The 19,573-nt window shown below is 57.9% G+C and overlaps 1 protein-coding gene across 1 annotated transcript; it reads right to left on the reverse strand.

Moving 5' to 3' along the window:
- Positions 1 to 3,944: 3,944 nt before the first annotated feature.
- Positions 3,945 to 19,259, reverse strand: ABCF1 (ATP binding cassette subfamily F member 1). Its single transcript, XM_065415100.1, has 28 exons — positions 19,121 to 19,259; positions 17,948 to 17,994; positions 17,162 to 17,245; positions 16,593 to 16,728; positions 15,917 to 15,951; positions 15,468 to 15,581; positions 14,913 to 14,987; positions 14,393 to 14,458; positions 14,040 to 14,123; positions 13,457 to 13,528; positions 13,074 to 13,172; positions 12,562 to 12,657; positions 12,047 to 12,169; positions 11,133 to 11,233; positions 10,901 to 10,986; positions 10,550 to 10,689; positions 10,150 to 10,298; positions 9,755 to 9,838; positions 8,894 to 9,018; positions 8,012 to 8,124; positions 7,354 to 7,525; positions 6,738 to 6,812; positions 6,030 to 6,100; positions 5,740 to 5,772; positions 5,257 to 5,425; positions 4,856 to 4,920; positions 4,561 to 4,633; positions 3,945 to 4,111 (listed from the first exon to the last, which is right to left on the reverse strand). The coding sequence occupies exons 1-28, from the start codon at positions 19,203 to 19,205 to the stop codon at positions 3,945 to 3,947; spliced, it is 2,739 nt and encodes a 912-aa protein (XP_065271172.1). The 5' UTR covers positions 19,206 to 19,259.
- Positions 19,260 to 19,573: the final 314 nt, after the last annotated feature.

Genomic DNA, 19,573 nt, shown 5'->3' on the forward strand with positions numbered 1-19,573 from the left:
TGGTAAAGTTGCCCAACGCTTTCCTTTACAAGCCCTTGTGTTCAGTTGCTTATAACTTTGCTATGCATCATCCATTTGGGCTGAAACTTTCAACACTACGTGTCTGCCTTGGGTTGAATATTTGGGAGAAATTTCAGCCGTTTCCAAGAATGAGGCTAAGGAAAAGCACCTTATTTTATGCAAGCTAAAAGGTTCTGGTGACCATGTCTTTGAGAAGTTCTGTTCTCCCCATGTTTCAGAGCAGGGACTCAAAACTGGGCAAGGGCGTAGCCTGTGTGTCAAGGCTGATGTGCTTTTAGCCATCCCTGGGAAAATTTTGCCTACATTTGGCCACATCATAATCCTTTGAAAAATTGTGCTTTGCACACACTCAGCGGAGACGCTTTAGATTTTAGCTGCTAAGTTCTCCAAAGATCCTGTGTGCGCGCTCCAGCCTCGGGCTGAGCACAGCTTCCCCTGTGATTGCAGCTCTGGGCAGACTGCTGGGCTCAGGCCTGGGGGCGGAGAGCAGGCAGCCGCTCTCAGTGCCCCTCCGCTGGGCCCAGGCAGTGTGGAGGAGAAACCTGCCTGGTTGGAGACAGGGGCTGAGAACCAGTCTGAAGGAGGAGGGCAGATGTGTCTAATGGGTGCTTATGTGTGGGGAGGGAGAAAGGGACAGGAATGTGGGTGGAGGGCATGCTGACTGGAGGCAAGGGTGAGGGGAGGAAACCGGGACAATAGAAGAAGGGGCAGAAAGTGTCATGCTGAGGGGTTGCTGGGTGGGTGGGGGTGAGAATATGCAGAGGAGTCTGTGCCTGCTATGACACACTCCCCTCCAGGCCAGGAATAGAGCCGAGATCCAGAGGCTCACTATACGATCAGCAACTAGCTCTAAAACCCACCTGCAAAGCATCTCCTGGCCTTCTGGTGCTAGGCTATAGAGAGGATGACAACCTACTACTGGTATCAGTTACACTGGTAGCTCAAGTGGCAGAGGGCTGGGTGGGGGACCTAAAAGCTCCAATCTTGCTAGGTGTCAGTATGATGCCACAGGATGGAATTTGTTTTTTGTTTGCTTTTTAAAAAGGGGCCCTGTGCAGTCATTGCTGGAGGGAGGGGTGGTGAGCACCTCCTGCTGCATGGGTTGCTCTAAGAAATTGCAGGTGGGGGGGGGGGGGGTCAGAGTCTGAGGTTTAATCCCTTCCCTCCTGGGCAGCAGGATTCTGTGTTGCTGCTTCCCCCCAGCAGGCTGGAGGCCAGGGTAGAGGAACTGGCACTGAGTGATCAGAACGAGCACCACACCATGCTGGTGGAATAGTGCACCTGATTGGCCCCTGCCAGCCCTTTTATGGCTGCAGAGAAGCTTCCACAGGTGCCTTGAGCCACAACAGCTGCTTGTACAATGGCCAACAGACTCACGGTCTGATGTCCCCCTTTCCAATCACCTCAGTGATCTGTTTGCCCAGCAACCATCAGTAGGTTTCAGAGTTTTCACAAGTGGACCAGGTAGGACAGCTGTACAGTGCTCAATGAGCCAATCTCCTATACCGACCATTCAACTTGCCAGATGTTAATCCTGAAACCTACTGTTGACAGTGCAACTGGTAAATGGGACTTGATGGGCTGCTACAGGGGCCTGTAATAAACAGGTCTGAGATGAACAACTCAGCCCCCTCACCTTGTTCACATCAGGGGGTGTTGAGTCTGAAACCGACCAACGATGACTTGGCCATCCTTAACTACCTTGCAGTGAATCATGTTCACTGACAGGGCCTGGATGGGGTCAGGGGGAAAACGGACCCAAAAACAAGGTCACTTCCAGCCTTGACTCATCCTTGCCATATCTAGCACCTAGAGACCCTGCTGCAGTCACCTTCAGCTCTGTTTTCCCCACCCCTGCTGCTTTTGCTGATCCACGGAGCATTTAATAGCTAATGCTGAGCCCCACCCCATGCAGCATCAGCTCACTGGGATGTACTAGAATCAAGGGCCGACCATGGCCCAGCCTGTGCTAAAGGAGAGCAGCTGAAGGAACAGACACGCTCCCAACAGATGCAGGGTAACAGAAGGATGCAACAAGGGAGGGCTGAATCGGCCTGGCAGAGCTGAACATGGGGACTGCGACTCTGAGGGCACCAGGCTAATGTGCTGGCAGGGGGAAGCAGGTGGGGGACAAGGGGGGTGTCTACACTTGCCCCAGCCTGGGCTCAGCTCCCAGGGACTGGTTCACTTAAGGCCATGGTTCCCAACCAGGCAGACACACCCCTGTGGGTGCACTCAGGTCTTCCATGGGGTACATCAACTCATCTAGATATTGGCCTAGTTTTACAACAGGCTCCATAAAAAAGCACTAGGCAAGGGAGTACAAACTAAATTTTCATACAATGACTTTATACTGCTCTATCCCCTGCACTAAGAACAATCTTTATATTCCAGTTTAATTTATAATTATATGGTAAAAATACGAGAGCAATTTTTCAGTACTAGGGGCTGTGACACTTGCATCTGATTTTGTGAGCAAGCCATTTTTAAGTGAGATGAAACTTAGGGGTACAGTAGCCTGGAACGGTGGAGAGTCCCTGATTTAGGGAGCAGGATACAGGGGCCTTTCTGCACTGGCAGGCTGGGCTCTGCTCCAGCCAGTTGAGAATTGGGCCTCTGATTTTACCCTAATCGAGGCCCCCGTAGGCAGCAAGTTCATTAGACTACACCATAGCAACCCTGTGGACTGGAAAAGGTCTGAAAGGGGAGAGCCGGACCCCCAGCTTAGCCCAAACACACAAGCCTCGTTAAGAACAACAGCGTCAAGCCAGAGCTCCATGACCATATACCAGTATGTCCGAAACTAGGCCTAAGGGGGGGTATGAAATGAGGTGGGTGGGCTAGCCTATACTCCTTCCCCCCCCCCCCATTCCTTTTGGGGATTCTTAAAGAGACTCGAGGGAGGAAAAATTGGCTACTGTCTGGCAGCCTCCCCCACCTGGGCCCACCTTCACCTGAGCAGAGCAGGTCTAAGAGGACCCAAAGGACCCCTCCGCTTGCTGCAGCAAAATCCCAACCCCCACATGGGACATGACTTAGTCCCCCAACCGATGTGTCTTTTCCCTTCCTCATCAACACTGCTGTAAGCCTGCAGCCAGAGAGGTGGCCTGAACTGCCCGTTGCTGGCACAAGTTTGCCACGTGGTGGAGCTGCTGATCAGACCCCCACTGGGCCCATGCTGCTGTGGTACCTGAGGTTGCAAGCGAGAGAGAGGTGCGAGTGCCAAACCCTGCACCCTGTTCTACATGGTTCAGCCTTTCCCTCTCTGTGGCAGTAACACAGATGGACCCATCCCAGTCAACCTTTTGCCCCATGTTTGTCACGAGTTGTGGGGACTCAGCCCAGCCTCCAGCAGGGCAGGCACCCCGCTCCCAACGCCCCCTCCCCACCAGCCACGTGGGCAGAAATGGCCCCAGCTCCCCTCTGCCCCCTTGAAGGAGTGAGTGGGCCAGACAGACACCCTCTGCTCCCAACCTCGCCGGCCATGATGAATCCCCACCCCCCGCACAATCAAAGCCACCACCAGCCACTTTTTTCCTTCCTTTTTTAATGGAATCCTGTCACACAGAAGCAGAAGGAGGCTCAAACCATCCTCGGAGCAGCTGGGGGGGTGAGAAGAGTCCAGCAATGGGGCACAGGCCCCTCCCCGCCTGGCCCAGAATAGACCATTCCAATACAAACATCCCCCCCCCCCCCTTCATATAAATAACCGGTGGCCCTTCCCAGAAAGGAAGCGGGTGGCAAAAAAAAGCACCCCACCTTCACAGGTTTAGCCCCATCCCCAAAGCCACGCCCCACCCCATCATTATAGCCACGCCTCCTCCGCTATCCAGCTGCACAAAAGTCCTGCTGCAAAGGGGCAGGCGGGTGAATGGAGAGTCCATCATGGGGGGGGAGGAGCTTTGGGATGCTCCACCCCTGCCTCACTCGCGGGGCCGGTTGATGATGACCTCGCCCAGGGCCTCCAGCACCTCGCGCTTGTAGTCATCGAAGTCGCCGTCAATCTGCTCGACGCTCTGCTCCTCCACCACCCACAGCTGGCAATTGGTCTCCGTGATCAGCCGGGCATCGTGGCTCACAATGATGACGGCTGCAAGGGGAAGGGGGGGTTATGGGAGCAGGGGGATCCCCCATTCCAAGAGGTGGGAGATGGGGCATATGTTTGAGGGTATCGCCCAGGAAAATGCATGCTGGGTAGTTTGTGCAGGCCCTTTTGTGGAGTGGTGTCACTCAGTGAGGGGCATTATAGGACGTGGTTTTTATCCCTAAATAACCAACCTCTTCCCCTCGGAACAGACCAATGGGGCCCATCCAGCCTCGTATTCCCTCCCTTCCCTGCGGAGCAGACCAATGGACCCATCCTGCCTGGAATTCCCATCCCAGTCCCAGCCCTGGACCAGACCAACAGACCCTTCTGGCCCAGAATTCCTTCTCCCCACCCTTGGACCAGACCAATGGGCCGTTCCAGCCTGGAATTCCCTCCCCACCAGGGCAATGGGCCCATCCAGCCCGGTCCAAGCACCCGCTGGCGTCACTCACCCCCTTTGTACTCATTGATGGCGTCAGCCAGGGCATCGATGGACTCGATGTCCAGGTTATTGGTAGGTTCGTCCTGCGGAAGAGACAATGGGCTGAGATGGCGAAGGGGCAGATCCCAGAGAGAACCCAGGAGTCCTGACTCCCAGCACCCCCCTGTTCTAACCCACTGGACTCCACTCCCCTCCCAGAGCTGGGGATAGAACCCAGGAGTCCTGGCTCCCAGCCCCCTACTCTAACCTACGGGGCCTGGTGCTCTCCAGGGCCCTGTCCCACCCCTTGCCCCAGAGACACTCACCAGAATGAGGACGTCGGGCTCCCTGCAGGCCAGCTCGGCAAACACCACACGAGCCTTCTGGCCTCCTTGGGGGAAGAGAGAGAGTGGGGCAGGGTGAGGGATGAGACAGGGGAGCCCTCTCCCCACTTGTCTGCATCATCCCTCACCCCGGACAGCCAAGCCCTTCCCACCTCCAACCTAAGCTGCTGGGTGCCCTCCCCCCTCCCGTGCCCCCCACCTCTCCTGGTTGCCCAGACCCTGACCCTCTCCCCTCCCCCAACATAAGCCCCGGCCTCAACCCCCACCTCCCCTGGGTGCCCCCCCACTTCTCCAGACCCTGCCGCTTACTCTGTATATTCAACCCCAAGCCTTCCCTAGACCCCCCACCGAGGCCCCCGCAGCCCTGCCCCCTCCCCCGGTACCGGAGAGCTTGCAGATCTGGATGGTGTGGGCGTGGCTCTCAAGGCCAAAGCGCCCCAGGCACTTGCGGGCGTCCTGGTAGGGCAGGTTGAAGTTGCGCTGCAGGTACTCGGTCGCCGTCTCCTGCATGTTCAGCTGGTCGGCGTATTGCTGGTTAAAGAAGCCGATTTTCTACGGGGAAGAGAGAAAGGGGCAGAGTCACCACCCAAAGCACCACCCCCTTGCTGCTGGTTCCCCCTCCCTGTCGCACCCCGGCTCTGCTGGTGCTCCTCAATTGCATCCTGCAGTCCCCTGCTATCCCAGCCCTGGGCTCCCCCCGCCCAGCTCTGCCAGTGCCCCCAATGCGCAGCCCCCTGCTATCCCAGCCCTGGGTGCCCCCCAGCTCTGTCAGTGCCCCCCAGTCCTGACTCGCAGTCCTCTGCGGTCCCAGTCATGGGCTCCCCTACCCACACAAACCTCAGCATTTGGGTCCCGTCATTACTTACTAGTCTGTGGTTTTTCCTCATCTCCCCTCTTGTCTGAAAGGAGAAGAGAAAGGGGTTAATGGATACTACTTTCCTCTGCCCTCTAGTGTGTTAACAGCACACAGCAAGCCCTCGCCCAGCACTGAAATGCAGCCACCTCTGGGGTGGGGCAGCTGGGGAAGAGCTGCACAGCAGTTTAGGACAGGAGGGAAGGGGAATCCTGTCCCCAATTGAAGACACACAGAGGCAGAACAGAATTGGACGAGTTTGGGTTGAGTCTGGATTCGGGGGTTTCGGGAAGGGCCCCTTACCGGTGTGAGCTTCCCCGTCAGCAACAGCAGCAGTGTGCTCTTCCCTACGCCGTTCGGCCCCACGATGCAGACTGAGAGACGGAGAGAGAGCAGCCATCAGTGACTCAACCAGACCAGGAGGCTGGTGGGTTAGCACGGGACTGATTCATTAGCATTGGACTCCCCGCTACCCACCCCACGACTGTGTGTGGGAGCTTGTTATTGTAGGATCTCTCGGGGGTGCTACGAGGGCCGCTTCGTTAACGTCAGATCTCTCGGGATGCTACAGGGTCTGCACGGGCTGGTTTGTTATTGTAAGGTCTCTCAGGCATGCTAGTGTGTTATTGTAGGGTCTTCTTGGGGTTGCTAAGGGGCTGCACAGGCTGGTTTGTTATTGTAAGGTCTCTCAGAGGTGCTAGGGGGGGTTGTGCAGACTGACTGTTACTGTAGGGTCTTTCCTGGGGCTGAACAGTCCAATTCATTGTCGTAGGGGTGTTGGGGCTGTGTGCAGGTTTGTTATTGTAGGGTCTCTCAGGAGCGCTGTGGCTGCACCGACTAGTTCATCATCATCGAGTTACTGGGTGAGGTTATTATAGGGTCTTGCCCACAGGTGCAGCCTGTACACCCTGGTTTGTAGCGTCATTGGGGCTGCAGGCAGAGGGAGTTTTGGGGCTGTGCGCAGGTCAGTTTGTTATTGTAGGGTCTCTCAAACACCGGCCGGTCACTTACTTCTAGACTCCATGTCTATCCCAAAATCCAGACTCTTGAACAGCAGCTGCTGTCCCTCGTAGCCAAACACGACACCTGCAGAGAAGGGGCAGGGAGGAGGGTGAGGGGTGCGGGCGCACAACTGCTGGACAGCGCTCCAGGGGGACCTGCCCATAATGCACCACTCAGCTCTGGGGCCCCTGGGAAACCGGGGTCGGAAAGAAAACTCCTCAGCATCCTGTATCCCCAGAGGATGAAAAGGAAGCGCTCACCCGGTGCTGAAATGCAGCCACCTCTGGGGCGGGGCGGCTGGGGAACAGCCACATAGTGACGATGCACAGGGATTGCTCATCCGGCGCTGAAATGCAGCCACCTCTGGGGTGGGGTGGCTGGAGAACAGGCGCACCGCAATGTCACCCAACAGTTTGGGGCAGGAAGTGAAGGGGAAGCCGGTGTTCAATTGTGGCCACAGGGTGGGAGGCAGAATGGACGTGGGTTGTGGGGAGGGGATTTGGCCAGGACAGCAGGGTTCACGCCCTAGGGGAGTTCTAATAATGCCACAGCGCCCACTAGCGTCATGCCGGGGCATTGGGGTCAGCACCCCTGCGAAGGCCCCCGACGCGGTGTGGGGACATACCGTGCAGGCCCAGAATCGGGGGGCTGAGCGACGGCGGGTTGGGGAAGGTGAATTTCACCGTGTATTCCCTGGGCCTCTTCAGCAGCTCGGGGGCCTCGTTAGCTTCTTCATCCAGGTTTTTCTTGCGGCATTTCTGCTGCTTTCGTGTCAGGGCCTCCTTGGTTTGCTTCTCCTGGAGACGAACAGAGCGACAGACCAATGAACCCATCCAGCCCGGTGTCCCGCCTCCCTCCCTGTCACCCCAGATCAAACCCATGTGCCCATCTAATCCAGCTCATCAGATCAGGAGGCCCATCTAACTTGGTACCCCCTAGCTCCAGACTCCAAGGAAGTACAATCCACCACACTGTACCTCAAGGGGCAGTACAGCCCCATGGCAAGGAAGGGCTAATTTTCATGAGACACCCAGCTGGGGCTCAGCTGCCACCCCTCAGCGCGAGGGGTGAGCGTTAACCCCATTGTTGTTGGGAAAGAGATTCTTAATTCAGTAAAATCCTGCAGCAGTGAGTTCCCTGAGTCATCATGATGGGGCTAAATTCAAGGTAGGAAAGCTGGATTGAAGCCAGTGGCCTCCTAGAGGGGAAAGGCCCCATATCCTATTCCCCAACCTGCAAACCAGCCAGTCCCCACTGCCCTGGGGCTGGATCTCAGGACTGACCGCCTGTTTCGTCGACTTCCCGCCAGCCTTGAGGTCTTTCAGTTTCTTCTCCTGTTTCTCGTACTGTTTGAGCAGCTCTTTCTGCTTCTGCTGGTACATCTTCTTGAAGGTCACTGCAGCAGAGAGGGGGTGAGGGGTTGTAGTTAGGGCGCTGCTCTGGAACCGGGGAAGATCCGGGTTTGTCTTCCCACTCGGCCACCAAAGCTCTCTGTGCAGACACAGGGAAATGCCACTTCCCCTCCCTGCCCCGCTTCCTGCCTGGGGGATTGAACCTGGGACCCTCTGGATGTAAACAAAGTGATCTCAACTCCTAGAACTAGAGGATGAGGCCTGTGGAGGAAGCTCACCATTCAGGCTAGTCAAAAATTTCCCATCAAAACTCTGTTTTGGGGGGGGGGGGGGGGAAACGGGGTTTTCAGCCAATGGAAAACTTGGGGTTCTCACATGCCCCTGCGGCACCTCATGGGACTTGTAGTTCAGGCACCTCATGCTCTCATTCTCTGCTCTGGGCTGAGCTCCCTGGCTGGACTACATCTCCCATGAAGTACTATGACACAGGGCTCCCATGATGCAATTTGGCAGTTCAGTGGGAGAGATGCATCATGGGAAACAGTTTGGCCAAGGAGCCCAGTCCATAGGTATGGGGCAACTGAACTACAACTCCCATGTTGCACCATCAACCCACAAAACCTACCCCTGGAGGGAGACCTAGGGGCAAACCAGCCTCCAGATGGGCTCAGATCTCTGGGTGACCCAACCCCCCCTTAATCCCCACCCTGGGCAGATCAGTCCCCGCAATTGCCCCAGTCCCCATTCATACAGTTCCCCTACCTCCTCTTCCTCCCCCTCACTGTAGTTGCCCCAGCTGCTCCCCCAACTCACTGTAGTTGCCCCGGTAGTAGAAGAGTTTTTGCATGTCCAAGTGGATGATGTCAGTGCAGACGTCGTCCAGGAAGCCTTGGTCGTGGGAGACGATGAGGAGAGTTTTCTTCCACGTCTGCAGGTAGCTGGGGAGGTGAACGGGGGACAGACAGAGGAGAATCAGACAGACGGACAGACCCTGATCCGCAGCTAGGAGGGACACCCCGGCCAAGGGGGAGGGGACAGAGCTAGAACACCCAACGTACACCCCATGGTGGGATGTTGGGCAGCCTCACTTAGCCCAGCAATGGGGGGAATCTACAAATGGGGGCTCTCTCCTCTGACAGCCCCCCACACACTGGGCCCTGTGCACCCTCCCTGTCGCCCCACCAGGGGGGAAATCCCAGCCAGTCCAAATCCTGGCCCTCTGCTGAGACCCCTGCCCCATAGGGGAAACCCCCAGAGCCCAAACCCTGCCTCTTATTCAAACCCCGGCCCTGACCCCAAGAATCCAAACGCCGCCCCCCACAGTCCAAATCCTGCCCTCTCCCCAATAAGGGAATTTCCTGCCATCCCCCAATCCTGATCATCCCCTGCCACAATAGGAAACCCCTCCCCCAACACAGCTTATAACCCACCTGACTCCTGCCCCCTATCCCGCCCCCCCATCTACCTCTGACAGTCAGCGAGACCCCTCGCCCCACCACAAGGGGCTGAGCAGAATTCCCCCACCCAGAGTCCCAGTTGTGTGGGATTCCTGGGTCCACCCCCCGTTCAGTCGCTGCTTGCTGAATGGGCTCCCTCCCAGCGGTGGCAGCTGCTGATCCGAGCCAGGGGGCCCCGGCACTGAGGGGAAGGGTTTCTCCAGGGCTGGGCACTCACTTGTTGAGCCAGATGACGGCGTTGAGATCCAGGTGGTTGGTGGGTTCGTCCAGCATCAGCAACGTCGGCTCCATGAACAAGGCCCTGAAGGAGATGGGGTGGGTGAGTGGTGCCCCCTAGTGGCTCCTTGCAGGACTGGCCGGATTAGGGGGAGCAGGGAATGGGACACAGGGCCTTTCCCCTCTAGGGGGCCCCAGTTCCAGATTGGATCGTTCCCATCTGGGTGTAATGAGCTATCAGGTCTCAGGCCAGCCACCAGCAGACCCAGTGTGTGTGTGTATGGGTGGTGTGTGACACCCCCCCCTTCGCCAACCGATCTACTGCATGGACTCACCCAGGTCAGCACATGTGGGATCCCAGACCCATTATGCTGCCCCCACCCCTGCCAGCCTCACCTGGCCAGAGACACTCTCATGCGCCAGCCGCCCGAGAACTTCTTGGTCTGCCGGTTCTGCATCTCAGGGTTGAAGCCCAGACCGGCCAGAATGCGCCGGGCTTTGGCCTCCGCCGCGGCCGCCCCCGTGGCCCGGAGCTCCTCATACACCTGCGGAGGGGGAGACGGGCGGATTCACCGGGAAGCCTTCGCTTCCTCCTGACGCTAGAGCCTCCTCCTCTACATCCCCTGGCCCCCTCCATTTCCCCCCTCCCCAGACCCCTCAACTGCCCCCATGCTTTACCCCCTTGCCCACTCTCTGCTCCCCCACACTACTACAACCCTCCTTCATCCCCCTGCACGCCTGCCCCCCCTTAGCCCCCCGCCCCCCCAGCTATCTCCCTTCCCCCACCACCCAGTACCTTTTCCAACTGCTCAGCCACGCTGTCGTCCCCTTTCTCCAGCAGAGCCTGCAGCCGCTTCTCCTCCTCCAGCAGCTTCAGCCGCTTGGTGTCAGCCTTGAGCACCGCCTGGACTGCGGGGGTCTCATCCGCTATCACCTCTGGGGGTGGGGAGGTAGGGGCGGAAGAGGACTCAGTGAGTGCAAGGTTCCTTGCTCTAGCCACTAGCCCCCACTCCCTCCTCCCAGAGGCAGGGAGAGAACCCTGGAGTCCTGGCTCCCAGCCTCCCCTGCTCTAACCACTAGGCCCCACTCCTCTCCCAGAACCAGGGAAAGAACCCAGGAGTCCTGGCTCCCCCCAGCCACCGCTTACCTTGCTCACACAGCAGCACATCAATGTTAGGGGGGATGCTCAGGGCCCGGTTTGCGATGTGCTTCAGCAAGGTGGTTTTGCCCTTCCTACAAAGGGGGAGGGAAAGAAAGGGTGAAGCCGGAAGGGAGGAAGCAAAGGGGAGGCTGCAGCACAGCGCCCCCTAGCGTCACACGGGGGTAGCCCTAACCGCGAGGGGAGAGCATCCCTGGGAGGGATCCATCCATGTACCTACCCGTTGGGTCCCACCAGGCCGTACCGGCGCCCGGCCACAATGTACAGGTCCGCATTGACGAAGAGCTCCTTGCCGTGAGCTGAGATGCTGAATTTCTCCAGCTGTAACCGCACAGGAGAGAGATCAGGACAAGATAGTACAACCCTCCCCACTGCCAGATGTGTCAAATGGTATGACCCATCATTGGGGGAGTCATCTCCCCCCAGAAGACCCCTGCCATCTCATGGTATGACCCTCCCTCCACCTAATGGTCCCCATGACCACCTCTTGGTACAACCCATTTCCTCTCCCATTGTGCAACCCCCCCTTCAGATGGCATAACCCACTCCCTGCAATCCCAGATAATATGACCCACTCCCTCTCCCATATAACTATGCCACCCACTCTATATCCTTGCCAGATGGTATAATCCACTTTATGTCCTCCGCCGCCACGACCAATGGCCCCGCCATCTCATGGTACAACCTGCCCCCCCGTCCACTCCTCACACCCCCATCAGGTGGTGTGATCCACTCCCATCCCCCTCTTACCACATGGTTCAACTCAATCTCCCACCCAACCCCTGCAGCATGCCACAACCCAGACCCACCAATGGAGGGAAGGGAGGGGCTTAACCCCTTCCATGCTGTTGCTGGTCCTCCTTGTAGTGGGAAATACCAACTCCATCAACGTGGGAGGGGAGAGGGGGAGAAGGAGAGGGAAAAGAAGGGGGTGGAATTATGGGACATTAACCCCTTCCACGTGGCTGCTGAAAGGAAGACAAGGGAAGGCATGACAGCGGGAAACACCAACTGCTGACCATATGGGTGTGTGTGTGTGTGTGTGTGTGTGTGTGTGTGTGTGTGTGTGTGTGTGTGTGTGTACACACACACACACACACACACTCCAAATAAACTCGGGGGTGGGGGAGGTACCTTGATGTCGGAGGCATTCTCCAGCATGGCCTGGCGTGAGGACATCTCCGCCTGAGACACCGAGAAGTCGTTCTCCGCCGCATTGGCCGCCTTCAGCGTTGCCACCTGCCGCTCGAACTCCAGCTGCGGGAGAGCCTGAGGTGATGCCCCGGCCAAGGGGCCGTCCCCGCCAGTACCCAGCCTGCCTGGGGGCCATCATGCCCAGCTAGATGGGTGCCCCAGTGGGGAGCCTATCGGGCCAGGACTCGCTCTGGGGGTGGGGGACTCCCTCAAAATGGATCCACATTAGTTAACAGCCTCTCCTCCCCCCGCAAGCAATTCCTATGATGCTTCAGTACCAACTGGATGGCTGCAAAGGATCCCGGGAACACTGGCATGTGAACAAGAAGTGCGGCTATAGACAGCTGGGAGCCACCCCACTGGAGGGAGGTGATCACCACACACAAGGGGTTGGAGGAGCTTGTTTGGCAGAAGCTCCGCCCCCTCCAGGAAGGATCCTCCCACCCAGAGCTCACCTGCTTCTTGAGCTTCTTTCTCTCTTTCTTGCTGAGATGAGCATAGGGGTCATCGTCCTTCTTCTCCCCCTCGTCCTCCTCATCCTCCTCCGACTGCTGTACCAACCACAGGAGGCTGGTTACCAATATCACCTTCCGCCCAGAGCCAGGGATAGAACCCAAAAGTCCGGGAGCCCAGCATCCCACCCAACCACTAGACCCCACTCCCCTCCTAGAGCCAGGGATAGAACCCAGGAGTCCTGGGTCCCAGTTCCACAGCCTCATCCCCTTCTGATATGCCTCAGCCCTACTTCTGCAGCGATCCCCTTCCAGGGGGCAGAGGGGAGGTCGGCTCCATGGCCGTTCACCCTGGGCCTCTCTGCTGAGGTTGCCCGTGCGGGACTGGGGGCCAGCTGGATGCTGGGAGATGAGCTGAGAACCCACCAAGTTGTCTCACACCTGGGCCAGCCCAATTAATGCGGTTTGGTTTGATCAGAGCAAACCCACCCCCGCCGCCGAGAGGCTTGTCTTACGGGCTCGCTGCCTCGTTTGGGCTTCTCCTTGCTCTTCTCTGGCTCCTCCTCATCTTCCTCCAACTCCTCCTCCTCGGACTCCAGAGCAGCAAATTTATTCTGCAGCAGAACAGAAGCCAGCTCATCCAACCACAATGAGCAGGGACCGCTCTCCCAGCGCCAAAATGCAGCCAGCTCTGGGGTGGGGCAGCTGGGTACTGGCCACAGCGATATTGCACAGAGACTCTTTGTGCAGCATAGCGCCCCCTAGCGCCACACTGGGGCATTGGGGCCAGCACTGACTATGAGGGGAGAATGCTCCCTACTGAGCCCGCCACCTGGTCCCTGCAGTACAGCGCCCCCTAGTGTCCACCAGTAGCAGGGAGCCCCCCATGAACACTCACTTGGGCTGGTTGATTCTTTTTTCCTTTTGTTTTTTTCCCAGCTTCACCGGATTCCGTCTGTTTATTCACAGTCTGGAAGGAGGATTGCGAAGGAGTTCAGGACACTCAGCTAACCAGTATCCCGCCCCCCCTTCCTCCCCGGGACCCCAGATCACCCCAATAGACCCATCCAGCCCGGTATCACACCTCCCTGCCTGGATCAGACGAAAGGGCCCATCTAGCCTGGTATGCTGGCCTCCCTTTGCACTGCGCCACATCAGACCGATGGGGGTCAATTCCAGAGTATTCATTGGAAGCCAACCCCCATAATGCTAGTTGGGCCATTCTGCCTGATGGGGATAGAACCCAGGAGTCCTGATTCCCAGCCCCTCCTGCTCTAACCACTAGACCCACTCTCCTCCCAGAGCTGGGGCTAAAACCCAGGAGTCCTGATTCCCAGTCCCCCCGACTCCAAGCCCCTCCTGCTCTAACCACTAGACACCCCTCTCTCCCAGCGCTGGGGATAGAACCCAGGAGTCCTGGCTCCCAGCCCCACGTGCTCTAACCCACTAGACACCACACGCCCAGTACTCCTCTTGCCCACCTTGCTTGCTTTGCCTTTGAGTTCCTCTTCACTCTCCTCCTCTTCCTCGCTCTGGGCCAGAACAGCAAAGCCTGATCCTCCTCCCTGGGAGCCGTGGGAGAAACAAGAGCATTTAGAGACAGCAGGGTTGGATGAAGTCAATAACCTCAGTTCCTAACACCAGATACACATTGTTCAGCACAACGCCCCCTAGTGCAGCGCTGGGGCCTTGGGCCAGCATTGGCTGCGAGGGGACAGCGCCCCCTACGGAGCCCCCATCCTGCTCCCTGCAGCACAGCGCCCCCTAGTGCAGCCCTGGGGCACTGGTTTCCACGTGCCAATCCTGCTGAATCTTGTAAATGCCAGCTTCGCACCTGCTGCCTCCCTTTGTTCTTCTCGTTTTTCTTGCTCTTCCTCTTTTTATCGTCCTCTTCTTCCTGCTGAGAGCACAGAGCAAATCCTGGCCCGGTGAGACGTGGCGTCTCTGAGTGTACCTGACCCAGCCCAGCATCCCCGCCCCACTGCCCCGATTAGATCCCTGGCCAGCGGAGCCAAAACTCATAATGCAGCTGGTTGGCTAAGCTATTCTGCCACATGGGACTCCCAGCCACTCCCTTCCCCCCCGCCCCCCCAACCCACTGGACCCCAATTCCCTCCAAGAGCTGGGGATAGAACCCAGGAGTCCTGGCTCCCAGCCCCCCCGCCCCACTCTCCTCTCAGAACTCGGAATAGAACCCAGGCCTCCTGATTCCCAGCCCCCACTGCTCCCCACTCCACTCCCAGAGCTGGGATAGAACCCAGGAGTCTTGGCTCCAATCCATGCCAGACCCAGCCATGACCGTCCCGGTTAAGACCAATGGGAACCACGCAACATGGGGGCAATGGGAGACTGACCTGTTTTCCCTTTGGCTTGTCATCCTTTGTCAACTTCTTCCCTGGCTGCTTCGCCTCTTTGTCATCAGGTGGGGCCTGCAGGGGGCAACGTGTCAGCCCCACAACTTGGCACTGGAAGAGTTACCCCACCACCAGGGGAGGAGCGACCCCCACAGTCTAATCCCCCTGGACTCCGGCCAAGTCTGGTACGGAATATCTCCAGCACAGGGGGCTCCCGGACCCTCCCTTGGGGGGGAGGGGATGATCCCCCAGGCTGTTGGGAGGGGCTATTCCCCCATTTCCTTGTCCTCCAATAGATCTGGGAATCCAGGAGTTCTGCCTTCCAGGCTCCCTATTCTAACCACTAGCCCTCTCCCCCCCCCCGGAGCTAGGAATAGATAGAACCCACAAGTCCTGATTCCCAGCCCTCCCTGCTCTAACCACTAGGCCCCACTCCCCTCAGAGCTGGGGATAGAACCCAGGGGTCCTGACCCCCACCCCTCCCACCACTGCTCTAACCCACTAGAAGATGTCCCCACTCCCACTCTGTGCTAGTTTTCGTCCGAGCGACCTAACCTTGTTAATCTTGTTCTTGTTGGGTTTGGCAGGTCTTGGCGTCTCTTCTTCCTCCTCCTCCTCCTCCTCTTCCTCACTCTGCTCCTGGCTCAGGGCGGCAAACACATTCCCTCCCTAGGGGAAGGTAAAGCCAAGGTCGTTAGCAAAGAGTGGACATTTCCTCTCTCCCCCTCACCAGAGCCCCCCAGAGAAATCCAGGGCAGGATCACCCCCCTACAACCTATTCCTCAAGTAGATGCTCCATCAGGTCCAATCTCGACCGGGGCAGGACTGTCCCCTACAGCCCGTTCCCCAGCGCAGAGCCCTGCACAGTCCGAGTCTACACAGCAACCCCTAGGGCTCCTTCCAGCCCACCCCCAGTTACAGCCCATTCCCTTGTGTAGGGCCCCTTGCAGCCCAAGTCTAGAGAGCTCTCCTGAGCCCTATGGCTCCTTCCAGCCTAGTCTCACCTTCTTCTTGCCACCTTTGGTGATGGGAACAGTCACTGGAAAGGAAACGAGAGAAGGACTTTAGGGATCAATGGAATGGAGACGCAACTGCTCCCTCCATGGGGAGCTACCCCCATAGAGCTCTTGGTCCTCCAGCACCTTGGGAGATCTGGGATGGGAGGGAGAGGGCTTCCTGGTGGGTTGTCATCCTCTAGCTCCCTGCTGACGCACGTGGGGCTGGGCTCTCCTGGGGTAGGGGCTGGAGCCAAGGGGCTAGTGCAATGGGGCAGGGGCTAGGAAAAGGCAGGCCATGGAGAAGAGAGGCCTGTGCTTCTCATCCTATGGGGCAGGTCTCAGGAGGGATTGGAGAGGGCCCCCCTCTGGGCTCACTGGCAGAATGGTGCCGCTTTTTATACCCCAGAGATGGCACCACAGCCGCTGTCTACCTGCCCCCCTGCACCAGGCGTTACCCACCACGTTAACCCCTCACACACCAAAAACAATCACCATATTCCAGGGCGTGGAAGTGTGGCAAGTTGAGCTCCTGCCAGCTGTCCAGATTAATTACTTGGGGGTATGGAACCCAGGAGTCCTGACCTCCAGGTCCCACCCCCACCCTAACAGTTAGCGCTCACTCCCTTACCAGACCTGGGAATGGAACCCAGGAGTCCTGGCCCCCAGCCTCATCCTGTCTCACCTTCCTCATCCTCATCGCTGCCCGGAGCCGACAGCTTCTTCAGCTTCTCGATCAGCTGGTGCTCTTCCTCATCCTCCTCTGCCTCCTTCTTCTTCTTGTCTTTCTTCTTTTCTCGTTTCTTTTTCTGTTGTTGAAGCTGGGGTGGGGGAGACAGAGATGAGACGTGGGGGGGTCATATCTCCCTTGCACACAGCCCGTGAGAACCTGGGGGGGGGGGGAGCCCTGGTTAAGCAAGGCATCCCTTTCTAGCAGCATAGTTATTGTAGGTCCTACAATAACATCCAGCAGCCCTCCGGGGGAGTTCCTTTAGCTCAGTGGTTCTCAAACTTTTGTACTGGTGACCCCTTTCACATAGCAAGCCTCTGAGTGCGACCCCCCTTATAAATTAAAAACACGTGTTTAAATATTTAACATCATTATAAATCCTGGATGCAAAGCGGGGTTTGGGGTGGAGGCTGACAGCTCGCGACCTCCCCATATAATAACCTAGCGACTCCCCACGTAATAACCTCGTGATCCCCTGAGGGGTCCCGACCCCCAGTTTGAGAACCCCTGCTTTAGCTGCTCACCTGTTGCTGCTGCTGCTCCTTCTCTTTAATGACAGCCTGCTGCTCGCTGACTTGTTTTTCTTCCACGGCCAACTCCTCAAAGAACTGGGGAGGGCAGCAGGGATAGATTAGAGCTCTGCTTCCTACCTCCTTCCCCCTCCCCCCCCAGGAGTCTCCCTGCCCCTAGTGGTGAGGGAAGGGCACTCTAGCTGGTGACCATTCCCCGTTTCACTCCCCCCGCCCCTGCCCCCCGGCAATGGGAGATTGCACTGTGCTATGGGAGATACAGCCACCTTCCTTTGCCTGTCCCCAAGCAGTGAGATCTGAGAGACTCAGCTACTCGTCCCCATTTTTAGTACTGACAAACCCCAGCTGAGATCATGGCCAGATGCTGCACAGACACACAGTGAGAGACAGTCCCTGCCCCAGCTGAGATCACGGCCCCGTTGTGCCGGGCGCTGCACAGACACACAGGGAGAGACAGTCCCTGCCCCAGCTGAGATCAGGGCCCCGTTGTGCCGGGCGCTGCACAGACACACAGGGAGAGACAGTCCCTGCCCCAGCTGAGATCAGGGCCCCGTTGTGCCAAGCGCTGCCCAGACACACAATGAAAGACAGTCCATGTAACTAGCTATATGGTGGGAGGAGATATTAAGGCACAAAGAGAAGTGATTTAACTCAAGTCACACAGCAGGGTGGGTGTAGAACCGAGGTCTCCTGAGTTAAAGCTCAATGCCCTGCCCACTAGGCTCCTGTACCAGAGCTCACACCTCCCCCAGCATGGCCTGGCTCAGTCCCACTTCTTACCGACTTCTTGGTCTTTTTGTCCTTCTTGCCCTTTTTCACCACTTTGTCTGAAACAAGTCAGGAGAGATTAATCCAGGCAGGTGGGAGAGAACCCAGAAGTCCTAGTTCCCAGCCCCTCCGCTCTAATCCATTAGACCCCACTCCCGATGGTGAGCTGGGAATAGAACCCAGGAGTCCTGGCTCCCAGACCTCTCTATCCACAGCCACTCCCTCCACTGCACAGGCCCGGCTGGGTCCCACCTGGGGCAGTTCTCGTGGGTGGATGTGTGGGCACCTCTTGTCCTCCACCCCCACCTTAGTCCAGATCAGCCCTGGCTGAGCCTAGTTCATCCCATTGCTCCCTCCTTCTGAGCCTGGTTCACTTCAAAAGTTTTTTTTCCTCTTACTTAATTGGCCTCAGAGTTGGTAAGACAATTCCCACCTTTTCATGCTCTCTGTATGTGTATATATATCTCCTCAATATATGTTCCGAAGTTTCTTCTATGCATCCGAAGAAGTGGGCTGTAGCCCACGAAAGCTTATGCTCAAATAAATTTGTTAGTCTCCAAGGTGCCACAAGTACTCCTGTTCTTTTTGCAGATACAGACTAACACGGCTGCTACTCTGAAACCAATGGTTCACCCCAGTGTCTCACCTGGTTCAGACCCAACCCCCCTCCCCCCAAATAATCCAGCTTCGGTTCCAGCTCAGCTCCTCCCCATCTAGCCCAGCCCCAGGACTCCTCCTCCCGCCAGTCTCTTCGTCATTAACTTCCTTTCCACTTCCCCCCCACTTCCCTCCAGGGTCTCTTCCCCCACATCTCACCCCCCACTTTAGCCAGCTTAGGGTCCAGCCCCTTCTCCCCCTGCTTTGGCCCAATTCAGTCCCTCAGCTTTTATTCCACTCCAGCCCAGCCCAGCCCTCCTTGGCCAGGTTCTAACCCCCCCCCCCCCCCACACCACAGTCCCATCCAGTACTGTCCCCGCCCCCCCAGACCAGTCCTACCCAGTACTTCCGCCCACTGCACTCCCCCCACCCCCCAACCCAGTCCCCCCCGGTTCTCTGTGCCCCTCCCCTCCCCAGCCCGGTCCAACCACCCCCCGCCCCAATCCCCCCCGGACCTGTATACCCCCCCATGGACCAGTCCCCCCACCCCAGGCCCGGTCCCCCCCAGGTCCAGTCCGGCCTGCTCACCTGCGGCCTCCCCAACCTTCTGCTCCCCATCCCCGATCCACTCTTCCTGCGGCGGCCGCGGCGGCTGCTTCCCCCCCTTCGGCATGGCCGGTCACCGCGCCCAGCGCTCACATGCAGTCCCGGCCAGCAGCTGGGAAACCTCACCACTGCGCCTGCGCGGGACGGCCCAGCCTGACTATCGAGTGCCGGAAGCGCCCAGCCCAGAGTGGCTTTCGCGGCACCATGGAGCGCCCAGAGAGCCGCGGAGCAGTAGAGACGCACTGTTGTGTGGCTAGATAAGCCCCTTAACACCAATGATGTGGTTCAGTCCTCCATGGAAGCGGGGGCTGCTGATTGGGGGCAGGGAGTCCCCTTCTCCAAGCCAGGCCCAGCCTGGGGGGTCCCTCCCTGTCATGCCAAACACAGGGGGAAGCTCATAGGGCAGGCGGCACCCCAAGGCCCCATCGCACGACT

The sequence above is a fragment of the Emys orbicularis genome, chromosome 13 (assembly GCF_028017835.1).
Source record: "Emys orbicularis isolate rEmyOrb1 chromosome 13, rEmyOrb1.hap1, whole genome shotgun sequence".
Classification (NCBI taxonomy): Eukaryota; Metazoa; Chordata; order Testudines; family Emydidae; genus Emys; species Emys orbicularis.